The following is a 17,576-nucleotide window of genomic DNA, read 5'->3' on the forward strand; positions in this document are numbered from 1 at the left end:
GCTGGGAGGGACACTAAACAATATCTAATCCTAATAGCCCTGAAAGGTGGGTATTATTCCCAATTCATAAATGAGGAAACTGGTGCTCTGAAAAATTATCTAAGATAACATTTTTTTTCTATTTTCTTTGTCCAAGAAAATGGTGAGAGGTAAGTACATAACCGAGGTGATGGCATATGTGTCATTCATGTTTTTCTCAATATTGCTGAATAGCTGACATCCTAAAATTTCCTTTGGAATACAAATTGTCTAAGTAATTTAAGAGTGTGGTAATGAGTGGGTTTTTTCCCCCCACAATGAGAAGTCTGATGTGACTAAGGGCATTTCCTGCCTGAATCATGGCCTACCCACTGTGGCCTCTGTAGAAAATAGCATATATAGGAAATTCTTAAAAAGGAAAGAAGTTTTTGTTTGTTTAGGCATCAAATTGAAGACGCATCTTCACTCATCAGACCTATGTCCAGGGTAGCACTGGTCAAATTTTAGTCCCTTTGACATAATTATTATTAAAGCTTCTTTTTCACAAATAATCCCAGTTTGAACCATAAGTTTATTTGATCATTCAAGCCCACAGTGCAGAGAATGAGGGTTTTTTTGGGGGGTGGGGGTGATACCAGATATTGAACTCTGAGGCACTCAACCTCTGAAACACATCCCCAGCATTATTTTTTGTATTTTATTTAGAGACAGGGTCTCACTGAGTCACTTTGAACTCACAATCCTCCTGTCTCAGCCTCCCAAGTTTCTGGGATTACAGGTGTGTGCCACAACACCCAGCAAGAATGTGGTTCTTAAAGCCATTATTTCTAGAGGCCAAATATACTTCTTCAGCATACTTCTCTGGACCCAACTTCTGGAGCAAATAAGATGCTTTCCTTTTGTTGCTGGTGTGACTAAGAAGGGATCTCCTGGCTGGATTACCTACCTGCTTTACCAAGCATGATCCCAGATAATGTATTGTTGATTAGGCCAATTATCTGCCCCCTAATTGATGCTTTATGTACTCTGCCACAATACCTAAAGGTTACTACAAACCTAGTGCCAGGGGAGTGATCAAATTTTAGTCCCTTCTTCGTTCTGAGAAATGAAGACACATCAGTCTCATAATTTTGGTCACCCTAAGTTTTTTATACACACACACACACACACACACAATTGTCATTCCTAAAGGATAAAATAATTCAGAAAATCCAAAAAACATTGTCTAAATCCTAAATAACTAAAAGTTATGTTAAAATTTTTGATATTGGTTTATCTAAGATCTAGGTAGCAGGAGCCATGATGAGGGTTTAATGCTTTTGGCAGGAACTATTTCCATAAGCCATTTTTCCCATAGGGTATCACAAGACTGGTTATGCAACACTTTACACACCAGCCTCATCAAGATACCTGAGCATCCAAATACTTTCTACTAATACTATTTCCTTGCCTACTTGGAGAAATTCTTGGCATACCCCAAGGTCCACCTCTGAAAAGTTTCTTGGAAGCAGTTTTGGCAATATTATTTCTCTTTCCTTAATGTTCCTGTAGTTTTGGGTCCATACCAAATCACAGCATAAAACACTGTATAATAAAACAGCTATTACTCAATGAGTGGTTATCATGCATGAATTAGAAGCAATGCCATTTTAAATGCACTGATCTGATGATTTCATTTAATACATAAAACCTTGTGAGACCTGGACTTTTATTATGCTTACTTTATAGATGAAAATGCCAAGGCTCAGACTGCCCAAGGAGCTGACCCAAGGTTCCATAGCTAGAGTATATAGGGAAAGATCATGACCCATTTTCCTCTGCCTGCAGAATTCACAATCTTGAGTCGTCTTACAGTTCATAGTTCATTTTATCTGTCCGGCTCCTATGTTAAATTGAGGTGGGGTTTTTTGTTTGTTTTGTTTTAAAAGTAGGAACTGAATCTTCTGTTCCTAGTACCTAGCACTGAGCAGTTAGCTGTTTTAAGTTTTAAATGAATTCATTCTAAATGAATGACTGGATGAATAATTGAAAGGAAAACAAAAGTACTTATTTCTAGTAAGGGAATCACATCCTAAGGCAAAAAAGAAATTTAAACCAGAGACCCAGGGCTTTACTTATAAATCAGCCCCTCATGGTGAATGAAGGAAAATCACACAGAAAACAATTTACCAAATGGTGAAGAGGACCCTACATTATTTTTACCTTTAGTATTACATAGCATTCTAGGTTGTCTGCTGTACATTTTAAATAGCATTCTTTATAATGTAAAACAAATGTTCTACACAGAGATAAATGCATTGTGGTCTTCTTTCTAAGGACTTAATCTTCATTGACTTTTATGTACAGTTCAATTAACAAGTAATGCCTTGTAGTAACTGACATACCTTCTGACAGTAGTCTAAGCTTACACGTGTGATTTTAACTATATTATGGGCATCATATTTGTGCCAGGCACAAAGGAACTCTAAAATCTATATCTACCTTCATACAATTTCTTAAGTTTTCCATCTTTCTCATTTTATAATGTGATAAAATGTCCTCAGGAACATGTCCTCTTAAACTCTCAGGTCTTACATATAAACTGAATTCACTCATCCTTTTTGTCAGAATTCATAGGTGCCATCTTGTCTCAAGAGCTGAATGGTAGCTTAAAACACGTTTCCAGCCTGGTCAAAATCCTCCCAGTCCTAATTTACTTCCTACATTCCCCAGCTCTCTCAAAAGACCCAAACATTCAAATAGAGAACACATGGTTTCTTCCCCAAGGCAGGCTATATTGGTTCTCTGTGATGGATAACTGTGCAACTTCCCTGCTATGCTGGCACTTTGTGTACAAGCTCAGTCCTCATTTCTGTCTTGATTCATGCCGTTTTGAGAACACATTTCCCAATGGGCACAATGTTAAGAAACAGCTTTGAGGCAAGGACTATCCAAGAGTGCACAGGTTCTCTTATTACTGGGTCCCTGACATTCTGAGCTCTTCCCATCAGGATCACTACACTTGGGCAGGCCTTCCCAGAGCCCAAACAGCCCCTGTAGGGCAGGGACTAAAGTCTCTAAAGCTTCCTCTGGCTGCTGAAGACCAGAGGTACAAAGATGCCTCTGGGTTTCCCTGGTCTTTTAAGCAGAAAAGGGGATAGAATAGCAGAATAGAAAGGAAGCTAGAAAACCAGGCCATGTCAGAGCAAAACAATACCCAAATAGGCCTGCAGGCTCATTCACAGGTCAGTGGTAAGTCTTCCACTATTCCACAGAAAAGAGGATGTCTGAGAAAAGAGAATGTCTGGGCATCAGTGTTTTGAGAAAGACCCTCACTGAATGAACAAGTTTCAGCTCAGCCAGCAGAGTCTTGCTCTGCTCTAGGACCATGGACCACACAAAGAAAATGATCACTTCTCCCCAGAGGACCACTATCCTGCTCAAGACCCAAAGAATAAGGCATCCTGAAGTCCGAAATCTTCACTTTTACCACCTTAAGTCCTCATCATCTGTAACCGAGTTCATTCACAGGTAAACCTGTTGCTCCTAGCAGGAAGAGTCAGACCTTTTGATAGTCTCATATGTAACTATGGTAGACCAAACAATTATTCCATGGATCAACTTCCCTGATGGGGGAAAAACAGGAAGAGGAAGAGTGAAGCTATCCTGTGTTTATACTAATGACTATGTTTTACAAGGTGACAGGTGTGTAAGCACCAGGAAGGATACATGATATCCATGGTAGTGGACTGATAGCTATGACATCTGAACACAGAAAAGAAAGTACAGGGCATGAGGCCAAGGATGAAATCAGAGAGAAGAGAAAGGTCACCTTGGGACTAAAGTAATGGATACTTCACCAAACTGGCTGCTTTCACTCTAAACCCTGGGGGTTACGCTTCCTCAACACGCCACTTGTAAATGTTTTATCAGCATCGATGCCCAACCCTTCATCTCTAAAGTCTTCAGGAGAGTCCTCTTTGGAGGCTTCCTCTTGCTCACTGTAGCTATCTGCACTGAATCCAGCATTCTCTGCCAAGACAGCAGGATCTTCTTCATGAAAACAGCAGGAGCATGTTTCTAGCTTTGGGTCACACAAGATAACAGAATTATCCTCCTGGGCTCTTGGGTCAGTGGGCAGACCTTCCCAACCCAAGTGGTCTGATTCTTCCTCTTCCATCACTTCCATTCTTTCAGCTATTTCTTCAGCAGAGGGCTCTTTTGGATCAGGGTAATCCACCAGGATTGTTTCTTGTCTACGTTTGATACAGTCTGAAAGGTCATAAATTGGATAAGTTTCTTCTGGGTAACCTAGAGAGAAAAGCAGCACAAAATCTTACAAAGGCTGTCTCTTCAAAAAAAGGATTAGGCTCAGAGGGGATTCTCAAGCAATGGCCATCATATCCTAACACACACATTCAAGAAATCTATAAGATGATTCTAATAGTTCTAAAGTTTCAACTGAACAAATTCCTAGCAATCTGGCTGACTATCCCAGGGCTCTCTGAAATACAAACCAATTCAGAGGAAAAATCCTTTCTTAGTGTAGGGTGCTTGGGACAGAGTTCAGTCTCACTCCATGTGCTTTTGCAGTATTGATGAAGACTGAACAAATAACATGAGCCTGCAGTTTAAAAATGCATCAAATACCAGATGGAGAGAGCTTAGCTTAAGGCTAATGTTTATAATTTCTATTTGGAATCATTTCCAAATCTTCTGAGGTGGGGGTGGGAGGAGAAGAACACTAAGCTCTTTGAAAAATACACCATGAAATTTTCTACTTATCAAAACAATTGAAATGGCTTGCAAGCATCAGAAACAGAGGGCACTTTAGCAATACATGCCCAAGATCCCAAAGGACAAGCACTGCATTTTCAGAAGACAGAAGTCCATTGTTGGCTTCTTCGTCTTCACAAAATGGAAGAAAACAAACTGGTAAGCAAAATGAGTAACACTGATTCTGAATCCTAGCTATGATAATGAGAAAAGAGAAAACATTGCCAAATTAAGGAATGAAATGAAATAAATCTGTGTCAGCCAAGCCAAGCTTGAGCAGCAGATGGGCCGTGCTGGAGCTCATATGCCTGAGCTGGCAACGTGGGCCATACTCACTACACAATGTGAAAAGCTGGAAAATTCAAAATCCATTTGCACATTATGATAACTGGCAAATTCAACTCTAACATAAACCACTTTTTGCCCACCAATTGTGAAAAATAACAGTCTTTTTTGGTTCAGTGTAGCATATGCAGAGACATTTTTATAACATTTACTGTTTTTTTTTCTGATTATAGAAGGCATATAGACTCACTGCAGAAAATGTGAAACAATACAGATATGTTTAAAAAAGAAAACAAATCACCCATAATCCCACCACTGATGATAATTTGTTGTATTTACCTCTGGTCTTTTTACCATATATAAATGTTTATACATTTTTTTTTCTTTTTTTAAATAAAGGATCATACTGCATATGAAATGTTGATTTTTCATTCAACCTTGTTTCATGAACATTTTCCAGCGTCATTAGGCATTTGAAAGTTTGCTGCAAAATATTTCATCATGTAGCTATACAACTGACATGATTTACCATTCTTCTTATGTTAGACATTCAGATTCTTTCCAACTTTCCCCTATTATAAGTAACATAGCAGTTAAGAGCTCTGAATATAAATTCATGTTCACTTTCCTGATTCTTTAAGACAGACTTCTATAAATATGAAAACTAGACCTTTTAATACTCTGCCAAATTACTTTCCAGAAGAGTGGTATAAAAATTCAATCCTACCAGTGATGTAAAAAACCGTCCCTCTTATCACATTCTTGCTAGCACTGACAGTAGTATAAGAATCTTGCCAAAGCAGTCTTTATTCCCAGGATGAAATTAGTGTGAACAAAATGCTAGTTTAACAATTCCTGTGGTCTAGGTGTTTGCCCCCTCCAAAACTCATGTTGAAATTTAATCCCCAAAGTCATATGTTTTTAAAATTTTATTTATTTATTCTAATTTGTTTTATATGACAGCAGAATGCATTTCAATTTATAGTACACGTATAGAGCGCAATTTTTCATATCTCTGGTTATACACAAAGTAGAGTCACACCATTTGTGTCTTCATACAGGTACTTAGGGTAACGATGTCCATTTCATTCCACTGTCTTTCCTACCCCCTTGTCCCATCTCCTCCGTCCCCTGCCCCCGCCCTATCTAAAGTTCCTCCATTGTTCCCATGCTCCCCACCCCTGCCCCCACTATGGATCAGCATCCACATATCAGAGAAAACATTTGGCCTTTGGGTTTTGGGGGGATTGGCTTACTTCACTTAGCATGATATTCCCCAACTCCATCCACTTACCTGCAAATTCCACAATTTTTATTCTCCCCAAAGTCATATGTTAATTGTATTTGGAGACAAGCCATTTGGGAAATAATTAGAATTAAATGAGGTCATGAGGTAGGGTCTCCAGATTGGCATTAATGGCTTTATAAGAAGAGTAGGCAAACTTACTCAGTCTTTACCTTTGACAACATGTCAGATCCAGCAAAAAAGACTTCACCAGATGACAAGCAGATGCTGACACCATCATCTTGTACTTCCAAACCATGAGCTAAACAAATCTCTTACTTTATCAATTATCCAGCCTGTAGTATTAGGTTATAGCAATAGAAAATGGACTAAAACAGCTACACAAGGCCTTCACCACCTACTTGGTCAACAACAGGGCTAGGGAAGCCTGCTTGCTAGTTAGGTCTCAGCCACTAAATGCTTCGGAGAAGTCTATTTGCTGTACGTCCTTTCCTTCAGCCTACACCTAGAACAAAGCTTACCTTTGAACTTTGACTATGGTTTAAGAAGACTCGGGCTCTAAGCACAGTCCAACTACCCAGTTCTAGGCCAGGCCCCATAAGCCCCACCCATAAGCTAGCCACTGTATCTCCATAGTCCAATACACCCAGGATCCAGGCCCATCCCAACAGACCCTAGTGCTGGACCAGTCCCTTTAACACCAGACCCCAGGATCACCTCTGTGGACCCAGGTTCTAGGTCAGCCTTGCAACACTAGGATCCAGGTCAGCCCTCATGGCCCCAGTTTTCAGGCCTATCCCCTGCATATATTCAGGCTCCAAAACTGCACAGTACCAATCCAAGCTGCAGACTCAGGCTCTAGGCTTATTCCTCAGGGACCAAGCACCAGGCCCACCATAGAACCTGGCTGCCTTCTGCAGTCTCAGTCTCAAGAACAACTCCAGCCCCAGGTCAGTCACTTGGACTTAAGCTTCAGGACAGACCACCACAGATAAAGATTCTAGGCCTACCCTTGTAAACCCAGGTTCCAGGTCCATCCCCAAGGACTCAGTCAATAGGCTGATGCCAGTGGATCCAGGCTCTAGGCCCAACTACAAAGTCTCGGCACCAGATCAGTCAGCCTGAAGACTCCATCAACAAGCCCACCATGGACCATGACAAATGGCCTGTCCAGAAAAAGTAAGTACACAAAGACTAGAATAAAGTGAGCAGACCAACATACAATGTGTTGAATATATTTAAGAAACAAAAAGACCCAATTACATGCTGCCTACAAAACACTTCACCTTTAAAAAACACACACAGGTTCAAAGAAAAGGATGAAAAAAGACATATAGCAGATGCTAATATTTAGATAAAACTGATGTTAAGTAATAACAAGACAAAGAAGGTCATTATATAATGATAAAGAGTCAATTCATCAAAGAGATATAGTAAATTGCTGGATATATATAAATATTGCTATATTTATACATATATATATATGCCATATATATATATTGCTAGATATATACAAACTACCAAGACTGAATTAGAAAGAAATAGAAAATCTAAACAAATAATGAATAAGGAGATTGAATCAGTTAATTAAATAATTTCTTAACAACAATCTGGATATATCCACATGCAGAAAAGTGAAATCAGACCTTCATCTCACATCATATGCAAAAATTAACTCAAAATGGATCAAAGTCTTAAATGTAAGACCTGAAAATATAAAACTACTAGGACTAAACAGGGAAAAAGTTACATGATACTGGTCTGGGCAATATTTTTGGATATGACCCCAAAAGCCTAGGCAATGATATGAAATTAAAAAGCTTCTGCGGGGGCTGGGGTTGTAGCTCAGTAGGAGAGTGTTTGCCTAGCATGTGTGAGGCCCTGGGTTTGATCCTCAGCACCACATAAAGATAAATAAATGAAATAAAGATATTGTGTCCATCAACAACTAAAAAAAAATATTTAAAAAAAGTTTCTGAAGAATGAAGTAAACAACAGAGTGAAAAGATAGCCTAAAAACAGAAGAAAATATATGCAAACCACACATCTGATAAGGAATTAATTTCCGAAATTCATAAGGAACTCAAACAACTCAAAAGCCTGAAAACAAATCACCCAACTATAAAAATGGGCAAAAAAAATTGAACAGATAATTCTCACAAGACATGAGAATGTCCAACAGATATTTAAAAACATCCAACATTACTAAGCATTGGGAAAATACAACAGCTATTAAAATATGACTCAGATGTTTAAAAAGAAAATATGAATAGATGAGGAGTGAAATGAAAGATATGAAATGGAAATTCCCAAATGGAACTTCTAGAGATAACAACACAATGTTAGGATCAAAAATACATTGAATAGGATTAACAGCATGTTAGAGTACTATAGAAAGAAAGAGCAATAAGCTGGAAGATGCAACAAGAGAAACTATTCAAATTAAGCATGGTGAGTAAAAATGACAGAAACAAATGAACAAACCATATGTGACCTGTGGGGAAATAGCAAACATGTGTACCATTAGAAAGCCAGAGAAAGATGACAGAAACAGATTACTAATGAAATAATGGTTAAAAAAAAAAAAACTGATCATGGATCTAACCTTCCACCTTAAGAAACCAGAAAAAGAATAGCAAATTTAAACTCCAAGAGGCAGAAGAAAGGAAAGAGAAGTCAATGGAATAGGAAACAGAAATAAAATCAAAATACAGTTTTTTAAAAAGATCAACAAAGTTGATAAACCTCTGGGCCAGTCTGATTAGGAAAAGAAATAAGAGAAAGAACAGATTACCAATATAAGAAACAGAACAGGGCACATCCCTACAGATATTACATACATTAAATGGATTACAAGGGACTATTACAAAAAAACTTTACCCTAACAGATTTGATAACCTGGATGAAATATGTAAATTCCTTGAAAGATACAAACTATCAAAGTCCATTCAAGGAAACCTAGATAACCTTAATAGCACTATTTCTATTACAGATATTCAAATCATAGTGAGTTTTCCCATAAAGAAAACTCCTGGCCCAGATAGCATCATTGGAGAATTCCACCTAATGTTTATGAAAGAAATAATGTTACCTCTACACAAACTCTTCCAGAAAACAGAATATATCCCAATACATTTTGAAAGGCCACCATTATCTTGAAATAAAGATTACTGACATTACAGGAAAAGAAAATCACTGATAAATAGCCCTCATAAACCAGACATTAAAAAAAAAAAATCTTTGCCTATTAAATAGCCATTTATATCATCACATCAAAATAGGGCTTATCACAGGAATACAAAACTTTTAACATTTAAAAATCAATGCAGGGGCTGGGAACTTCAATCCCCAGAACCACAACCATTTTTTTTTAATGTAATTCACCACATTAACTGACAAAACTATAATCATCTCAGGTGATTTTTTAAAAATTCAATACCAGTTTATGTTTAATAGCTTTCAGAAAAATAAGATCAGAAAGTAGCTTCCTCGACCTGAAAAGGAGTATCTAAGGAGCATATGAGTGCTTTTCTCCTGATACCAGAAAGCAAGGAGATTTGCTTTTACCATTTCTGTTCAGCATTATTGTGGAGACTTAGCTATGCAGTAAGGCAAGAAAATAAATAAACAAAAGGGATATAGGCTAGAAAGGAAGTGAAATTCATAGCCAATTTGATCATCTACACAGAAAATCCTAAGGAACTAGTCTTAAGTGGCTGTGTATATTTTTTAAAGCTATCAGAACTAAGTGCATTTAGCAAAGTCACAGGATAAAAGGTCAGAATACAAAAATCAATCGTATTTCTACTGCTCTAGTAGCAATTAAAATTTTAAAAATATCATTTATGATATTACTACTTAAGGACAAATTATAAAGCATGTGCAAGACCTATACATTGGAAAAAAAGACCTATATGCTGAAAACTTCAAACACTGCTGAGGGAAATTTTTAAATATTTAAATAAGTAGAGAGATATAACAAGTTCATGGAATGAAGATTCAATATAGTTACAATATCAATTCTTACAAATTGATCTAAAGATTTAATGCAATATCAATCAAAATACCATCAAACTTTGTCATAAAACAACTACCTTTGACTATAAATTCGTATGAAAATGTGAAAATCTTAGAATAGCCAAAATAATTTTGGAAGATAATTAAAGAACCTGTAACTACCTGATTTCAGGAGTTAGTATAAAGACACAGTAATAGAGGCATTGTGATAAGACAGAGATCAATGGAACAGAATAAAGTCCAAAATAGACATATATACACATGGTCAACTGATTTTCAATCAATGTGCCAAAGTAACTAAATGTATCAAAAGAAACTGGAGTAACTGCTACTGATATGTAAAATATAAAACTAGGTCCTGATACTTCATACCATATATAAAAATTAACTCAAAAGAGATCACAAGCCTAAGTATAAAAGCTAAAACCATACAATTTCTAGAAGAAAAAAATAGAAGCTAGAAAAATCTTGGATTGGGCAAAGATTTCTTAAACAGAACACACCAAAAAATATAAATTATTAAAAGAAATAACTAGACTTCATCAGAATTAAAAACTTCTGTTTTTTTAGATTTTTCTTTGTTTTCATTTTAGCATGGACCTTATGTGCTGGACTGAATTGAGCAGTTCTGAAGAATAACTTACAGGGAAAAACAAAGAGAGAAAAAAATCTATATACATTAAAAACAAATACATTAATGAAAAGTATTTCCTTGGACCCAACTGTCCAGCTTCTTCATATCAGCAAAACCAGGTATCAACCTGTATACCTATTTTCTATTTCAAGTATTAAAACCAGTCATTTCTTTCTTTTTGCCAAAAACCTGAAAGTTTTTGTTTCGTTTTGCTTTTATGACAAATGCTAAGCACTTCTAATATCTTATTTCATATATATTTGTAGATACACAATACCTTTATTTATTTTTATGTGGTGCTAAGGATCAAACCCAGTGCCTCACCCTTGTGAGGCAAGCACTCCACCACTGAGCTACAGCCCCAGCCTTTGATATCTTATTTAAGTATCTTAAATTTCTATAAATTAATGTCTTTAAATGTCATTATTCCAAATATAATTGATCTTTGAAAATTCTGTTTACTGTCCCCAGAAACTATTTTTTAAAATTTGTTCTTTTAAGACATATATGACAGAAGAGTGTATTTTGAGATACTATAAATATATGGAGGATGTGGGTACCACATTCTAATGGTTGTACATAATGTGAAGTTTCACTGGCCATATATTCATATATGAACATAGGAAAATTATGTTATTCTACTGTCTTTCCTATTCCTATCCCTTCTCCCTTCCCTTCATTCCTCTTTATCTAATCCACTGAACTTTTACTCTTTCCTCCTACCTGATATTGTGTTAGCATCCACATATCAGTGAGAACATTTGGCCTTTAGTGTGTGTATGTATGTGTGTGTGTATATATTTTTTAGTTGTCAATGAATCTTTTATTTATTTATTTATGTATATGTGGTACTGAGGATTGAACCCAGAGCCTCACACATGCCAGGCAAGCACTCTATCACTGAACCACTACTCTAGCCTCTTGGCCTTCGGTTTTTTGGGGCTGCCTTATTTTACTTAGCATGATAGTCTCTAGTTTCATTTACCTGCAAATGCAATAATTTCATTCTTCTTTATGGCTTAGTAATATTCCATGTGTATATATAATACGTTTTCTTTATCCAATCATCTGTTGAAGGGCACTAGGGTGGTTCCAGTGCTTAGCTATTGTGAACTAAGCTGCTATAAATATTGATGTGGCTGCATCATGTAGTATGCTGATTTTAAGACTTTTGAGTATATTCAGAGGAGTAGAAAATTGGGTCAAATGGTGGTTCCATTCCAAGTTTTCTGAGGAATCTCCACACTGCTTTCCAGAGGGGCTGCACCAATTTGCAGTCCCACCAGCAATGTAAGAGTGTGCCTTTCCCCCCACATCCTCACCAACATTCATTATTACTTGTATTCTTGAAAATTGCCATTCTGACTGAGATGGAATATCAGTGTAGTTTTAATTTGCATTTCTCTAATTGCTATGCTGTACAGGTCGCAGCATTATACCAAGATTGTGGTATGATTACACAACTATATACACTTGTCAAAACTCATCCAAACTGTATATTTAAAATTAAATTATTATATTATATCCCAATAATAGAATTGAATTTTTTCATACATTTGTTGACCATTTGTATTTCTTCTTCTGTGAAGTGCCTATTCAATTCCTTTGTCTATTTACTGGTTGGATTATTTTTTTGGAGTGTTAAGAAAGACCTCTCCTCTTTTAAAAATGTTAAGAAAATAAAAAGGCAAGCCATGGATTAGGAGAAAATATTTGCAAAATATGTAACTGATAAAGGATTGTATTCAGGGACATACACAGAATTTTTGCAACTCAGTAAGAACATAATGTCAATAAGAACATAATTTTAAAAATGGCCAACAATTGGAATGAACACCTCATCAAAGACATACAAATGGCAAATAAGCACATGAAAAAATGTTCATCATTATTAGTCAATGGAGAGATGCAAATTAAATTCACAACTGAGATACCACTATATACTCACTAGAGTGGCTAAAATTAAAAAGACTGATAATACCACAAGTTAGCAAAGATGTGGAGTAAATGAATTTTCATACATTGCTGGTGAAAAGGGAAAATGTTAGAGCCACTTTGGAAAGCAAGTTGACAGCTCTAATGAAGTTAAACATACACTTACCACAAACCTTAGAAATGTCACTCCTAAGTATATATTTCAAAGAAATACCAATTTATGGCCAAACAAAGCCTTGCATATAAAATTTTGTAGCAACTTACTTATAATAATTGAAAGCTAAAAACAACCCAAGTGTTTCTCAATTGGAGAAGGGATGAACAAATTATGGTATGTTCACATAACAGAATACTATTAAGCAATAAAAAATAAAGAATTACAGATACATTCAACAACACATATTAATCTAAAAATCATTGGTTAAATCAGAGAAGCCATAAGCCAAAAAGCATAAACAGTAAGATCCATTTATATTATACAAGCAAAACAACAGGAACAGAAAGTAGTTCAGTTTTTGCCAGAGGTAGAAGGGAACTTTCTAGGGTGATAGAAATGTCCTATACTGGGGAGAGCAGATGAGCCCGGTTATTGGATAATCCTGTGGTATAGGCAAAAGCCAAGCCTGGGAAACATTCCTTGCCAAAAGGCAAGGATGCAAACAGCCTTGATACTTGGCTTTAATGCTAGTGATAGTTATCAGACATTCCAGTACAATGGGTTTTCTGGGTGCCACAAAAATGTTTCTAGCTCTGTAACTTTTTAGTACACAAAGAAGCCTCCTGATAACTCATAAGCCTTGAACAATTTACAATACCACTATAGTTAAACTCCCTGATTATTAGACCCTATATGATAAACTTGCAGAGCTAGTTCTGGGTTACTATTCTTCCATCAGAGGGCACCATCCCACCTGGCCCCAGCTTTGCTTAAAAATATCTCTCTTTTTCTTTGTCTCCATGTTTTTCTTAATCTCCTGTCACCCCTACTAGAGATCCTTTGTTTATGCTGTACAGGTCACAGCACTATACCAAAACTTTGTGGTATGATTACACAACTATATACACTTGTCAAAACTCATCCAACTGTATATTTTAAATTAAATTATTATATTATACCTCAATAATAGAATTGAATTTTTTAAAAAATTGTAAGCTCTCTTTTCTGGGTTGACAACTAATGAAGAAATGAAAAGAGACTCCTTACCTTCCCAGTCCTCCATGTAAGGGGCTTCCTCAGCTTCTTTCTCTGGAGTGGGTCTGTCAATAAACTTTCCTTCTTTCATGACCCTGGTAATTTCTCGGAGTTGATGCAGCAATCGTTTCTCTTGGTCAGAAGTCACAGACTGTACTCTGCTTAGAAAATATCAGACAATCCAGCCATTTAGCAGTAAATACTCTGAGGTAATGGGCAGAAACATCACTATGATCTGTCTGGATCCTAGAACTGCATGACCAAGAACTAATGTTAGATCAACATTTTTATCTTAAAAATGGGAAATTTAAGGCCAAGAATAGATCAGGGAAGAAAAGGGATTACCCAAGTCCCACAATGAGTTAATGTCAATACTGGGGATAAAACCCCAAATGTCTTAGCCTTTAGTCCAGTGATCTTAACTCACTGCCTCGATTCCCTAATCCTAGTAAATGGCAGCATTATAACCAAGACTAATGTGATTTCTAATAGTATTCTCTGTGTGTGTTGCTCAGGATCAAACTCAGAACCTTATAGAAGCTAAGCAAGTGCTCTACCATTAAGCCACACTCCAGCCCTTCCGTGCAATTCCTGAAACACAATGCTCAGGCTCCACAGTTCAAAAAACCTGGTTTGAGTCTCAACTTGACTGTGTGGCTCTAAACAAATATTTGCAAAAATAATATGAAGCTCAAGAATAACAGTATGATCAGTTCTTTAAGAAAGCACTGTATCACATGTAAAGACAGTTGAGACCAATTTTATCTAGTGGCAGGATTGCAGATTTCAATTTTTTATTTTCTCCTTTAAATCTGAACATTCCAAATTAACATAATATTCTGTGCAATTAACATAATAATGTCTGTGCGAGCCTCATGAAGGTGCCCTCTATTCTTCTCACTAGTTTGTTCTGGGCCTACATTCATGTTTTATGATCAGCTTAACAAATTTTAGCCTTAATGATTAATAGGGAAAAGGAAAAAAGTATCTCTCCTTCTAAAGGATATGAAAAATGACAACCCCCAGGACAGGGAAATGACAACCAAACCCCCCAAAACTGTCTGACCCAGAGGAAGATGGAGGAGGAAGGCAATCATTAATCCTCTCCCAGTAAATCCTTTCCCAATAACAATGGGCCCCAGGGAAAGAAAGAAAACTTTCATCCCTTCCTGGGCTTCCCCAGCATCTCCACCAAAAGCAAACATTCATCCTTTCCCAGCCACAATGGGTCCTGAAGGAGGAGGCGGATACTGAAATGCTGGGCCCTGAACTTTTAACCCTTTCCCATTGCTGATGAGTCCTGGAAGAAGAAAAGCAAATAGTGATGCTCTGGGTAACAATGGGTCCTAGAGGAAGAACATAAGCAGTGAACACTGAGTTCTAAGCTTTTCCCAGTGACAATGAGTTTTGTACTTTCTACAACTTTTTTCCTGACTGCCCACACTGACACACTTTGCCTCCGTCGCCAATCATTAATTCACCCTCATTGTAAACTATAAAACTGAGACTCCTTCATTAGTTGACAGCTTATTAATTAAGATAGTAACTGAGGAAAATGAAGGTGTGACATTTCTACCAGTCTCAGTGGGAAGAAAACAAAAACACCATGATGAGCTCCAGTCCTTCCACACAAAATGGCTTCAAAATCTTGAACTGAAGAATCTATCCATTCTACTTTCAGCTAGAATCTTATAGGACCTTTTACAATTCTATTCATTAGTACAGGAGTCCTAACTCACCAGGACTGAACCGGGGCCTCACAAACCCCCTAACTTTTACTGCTGAAATAACCCACTCTGTAGAAGTAGTCAAAGGTAGACCAGAAGAGCCTACTTCACAGAGTTCTGGCCTGCATGCTTCACAGGCTACTTCTCTAGACTATATGCAGGAGAATTCTGATGTTTACTGAATGAAATAATCTTGAGTCTCTGCTTCCTAACTCACGGAAAGTTAGAAATCCTTAAACAAAAAAGAATGGCTAGGCTCAGAAAAACAGGAACAGACAAAAATTCCAAATAAAGCCATCCTCTTTTAACTTGGAACAAACATACTCACATTAAATGTATTAGTCAGTTAACTATGGTCCATATTATAATGTCTTCTGAATTTCCTACAATGAATGTTTTCATGGATTCCTTATTTCTCAACTTGAATTGATTGTCTTGGAGGGCAGTGATAATGTGTTCATAACAAAACAGGCACAGTGCCATGATCATTTTAAGTGCTTAATAAGTATCTATTAATAGTTGGACTGGTTCCCAAAATCCTTACTATCTGTTTTCTTCCACCTCCCTGAAATCTGGCTTCCATCTCATTATTTTCACAAAAACTTTAAAAATCATCAGTCACCACTTCTAAGCCCCAGGGTTTCTTTCTCCCAGTTCATTCTTTTTGGCTTTTCTATACTGTAAACCATCCTTCTCATGAAACTCCTCACCTTCCTTGGCCACTGAAATATCTGCATTCTTCTCACTTCTTTTAACTATTGCCTTTAACTTTAATCCTGGCTCACCTGTAATCCTTCTTTCACCTAAAAATGGTTTTCTCTGAGGCTCAATCTGAGGACTCTCACTTATCCATTATAATCCTTGGCCTCAGGAAGCTGAACCAATATCAAGGAATAAATCATTACCTCTACACAGAAGATGACCTAACTCAGGCTGGGAATGTAGCTTGGTGATAAAATGCTTGCCTAAAATGTGTGAAGCCCTGGATCCCCAGCAACACACACACACACACACACACACACACAAAAAAAAAAAAGTCCTAATCTTACTTTTTATATACAAAGATCCATCTTGGAACTATCTCCTGGACATTTCCACTTGGTGGCCTTGTCACTACATTACACCTTAAATTAATCTTAATTTCACTATTCAAAACCAGGACCCAGCTGGCCCAGGATCACAAGCAACAGAATGAACAGCAGCCCTAGAAAGGTTGAGTATGGCAGATTTTGAGATGCTAGTAAAATGAAAGGTAACAGGTGGGAGATAATATCACAGACTTTTAGCCAAAATAGTCATTAAGTTCTGAACTCAAGAGTTAAATAGAGAGAAAATAAAATAGACTCTAACAACACCATACATAGAATAATGTAGAATAAAAATCAAACCAGAAAGAGACTGCAGTCTACTACAGTAGAGTATGAGAGGCCTCAAGGATTTGGTGATCTACTCTTTCCCCATAGTCTCTATCTCTTACCCCCAGCAAATGACTTCCAAACCTAAGTCCTTTGTTCTGACCTCACAACCCAAATTTACTACTGCTATTATATATAATATCTGGATATTCTGATGGCATCTCAACCACATTCAAAGTTGAATTCATGCTCCCTATCTCGAAGTCTTATCTTCTTTCTCCTATGTTTTATCTTGGTTAATGCCATAATCTCCTTCCAGTAAAAGCTGAAAATCTTTAATTCATTTTCTTGTCTTTCTCCTCCTTTTCTTCTCTTACCTAGTTAGTAGGTTTCCTTTGCAGACCAACTTTTCTTCCACTCATGGTGCAAAGGTTAAGTAAAACCATTCATC

General features: G+C 36.9%; 1 protein-coding gene across 6 annotated transcripts in view; it reads right to left on the reverse strand.

The window, feature by feature from the left end:
* Positions 1-532: 532 nt before the first annotated feature.
* The window catches only part of RIC3 (RIC3 acetylcholine receptor chaperone), a 37,990-nt gene continuing 20,946 nt past the window's right edge, over positions 533-17,576 (reverse strand). For 4 of the 6 annotated variants that reach the window (XM_081280929.1, XM_081280932.1, XM_081280931.1 and 1 more), the window contains 2 exons: positions 14,056-14,204; positions 533-4,269 (listed from right to left, as the gene is read on the reverse strand). In XM_081280929.1, the coding sequence (XP_081137055.1) occupies positions 3,833-4,269; positions 14,056-14,204 (586 nt within the window). In that variant the 3' untranslated portion in view covers positions 533-3,832. The remainder of the gene's footprint in view (positions 4,270-14,055; positions 14,205-17,576) is intronic. The other 2 variants (XM_081280930.1, XM_081280934.1) reach the window with 1 other exon arrangement.

This window comes from Spermophilus citellus (genome assembly GCF_964194105.1).
Source record: "Spermophilus citellus genome assembly, chromosome: 2".
NCBI classification, from domain to species: Eukaryota; Metazoa; Chordata; class Mammalia; order Rodentia; family Sciuridae; genus Spermophilus; species Spermophilus citellus.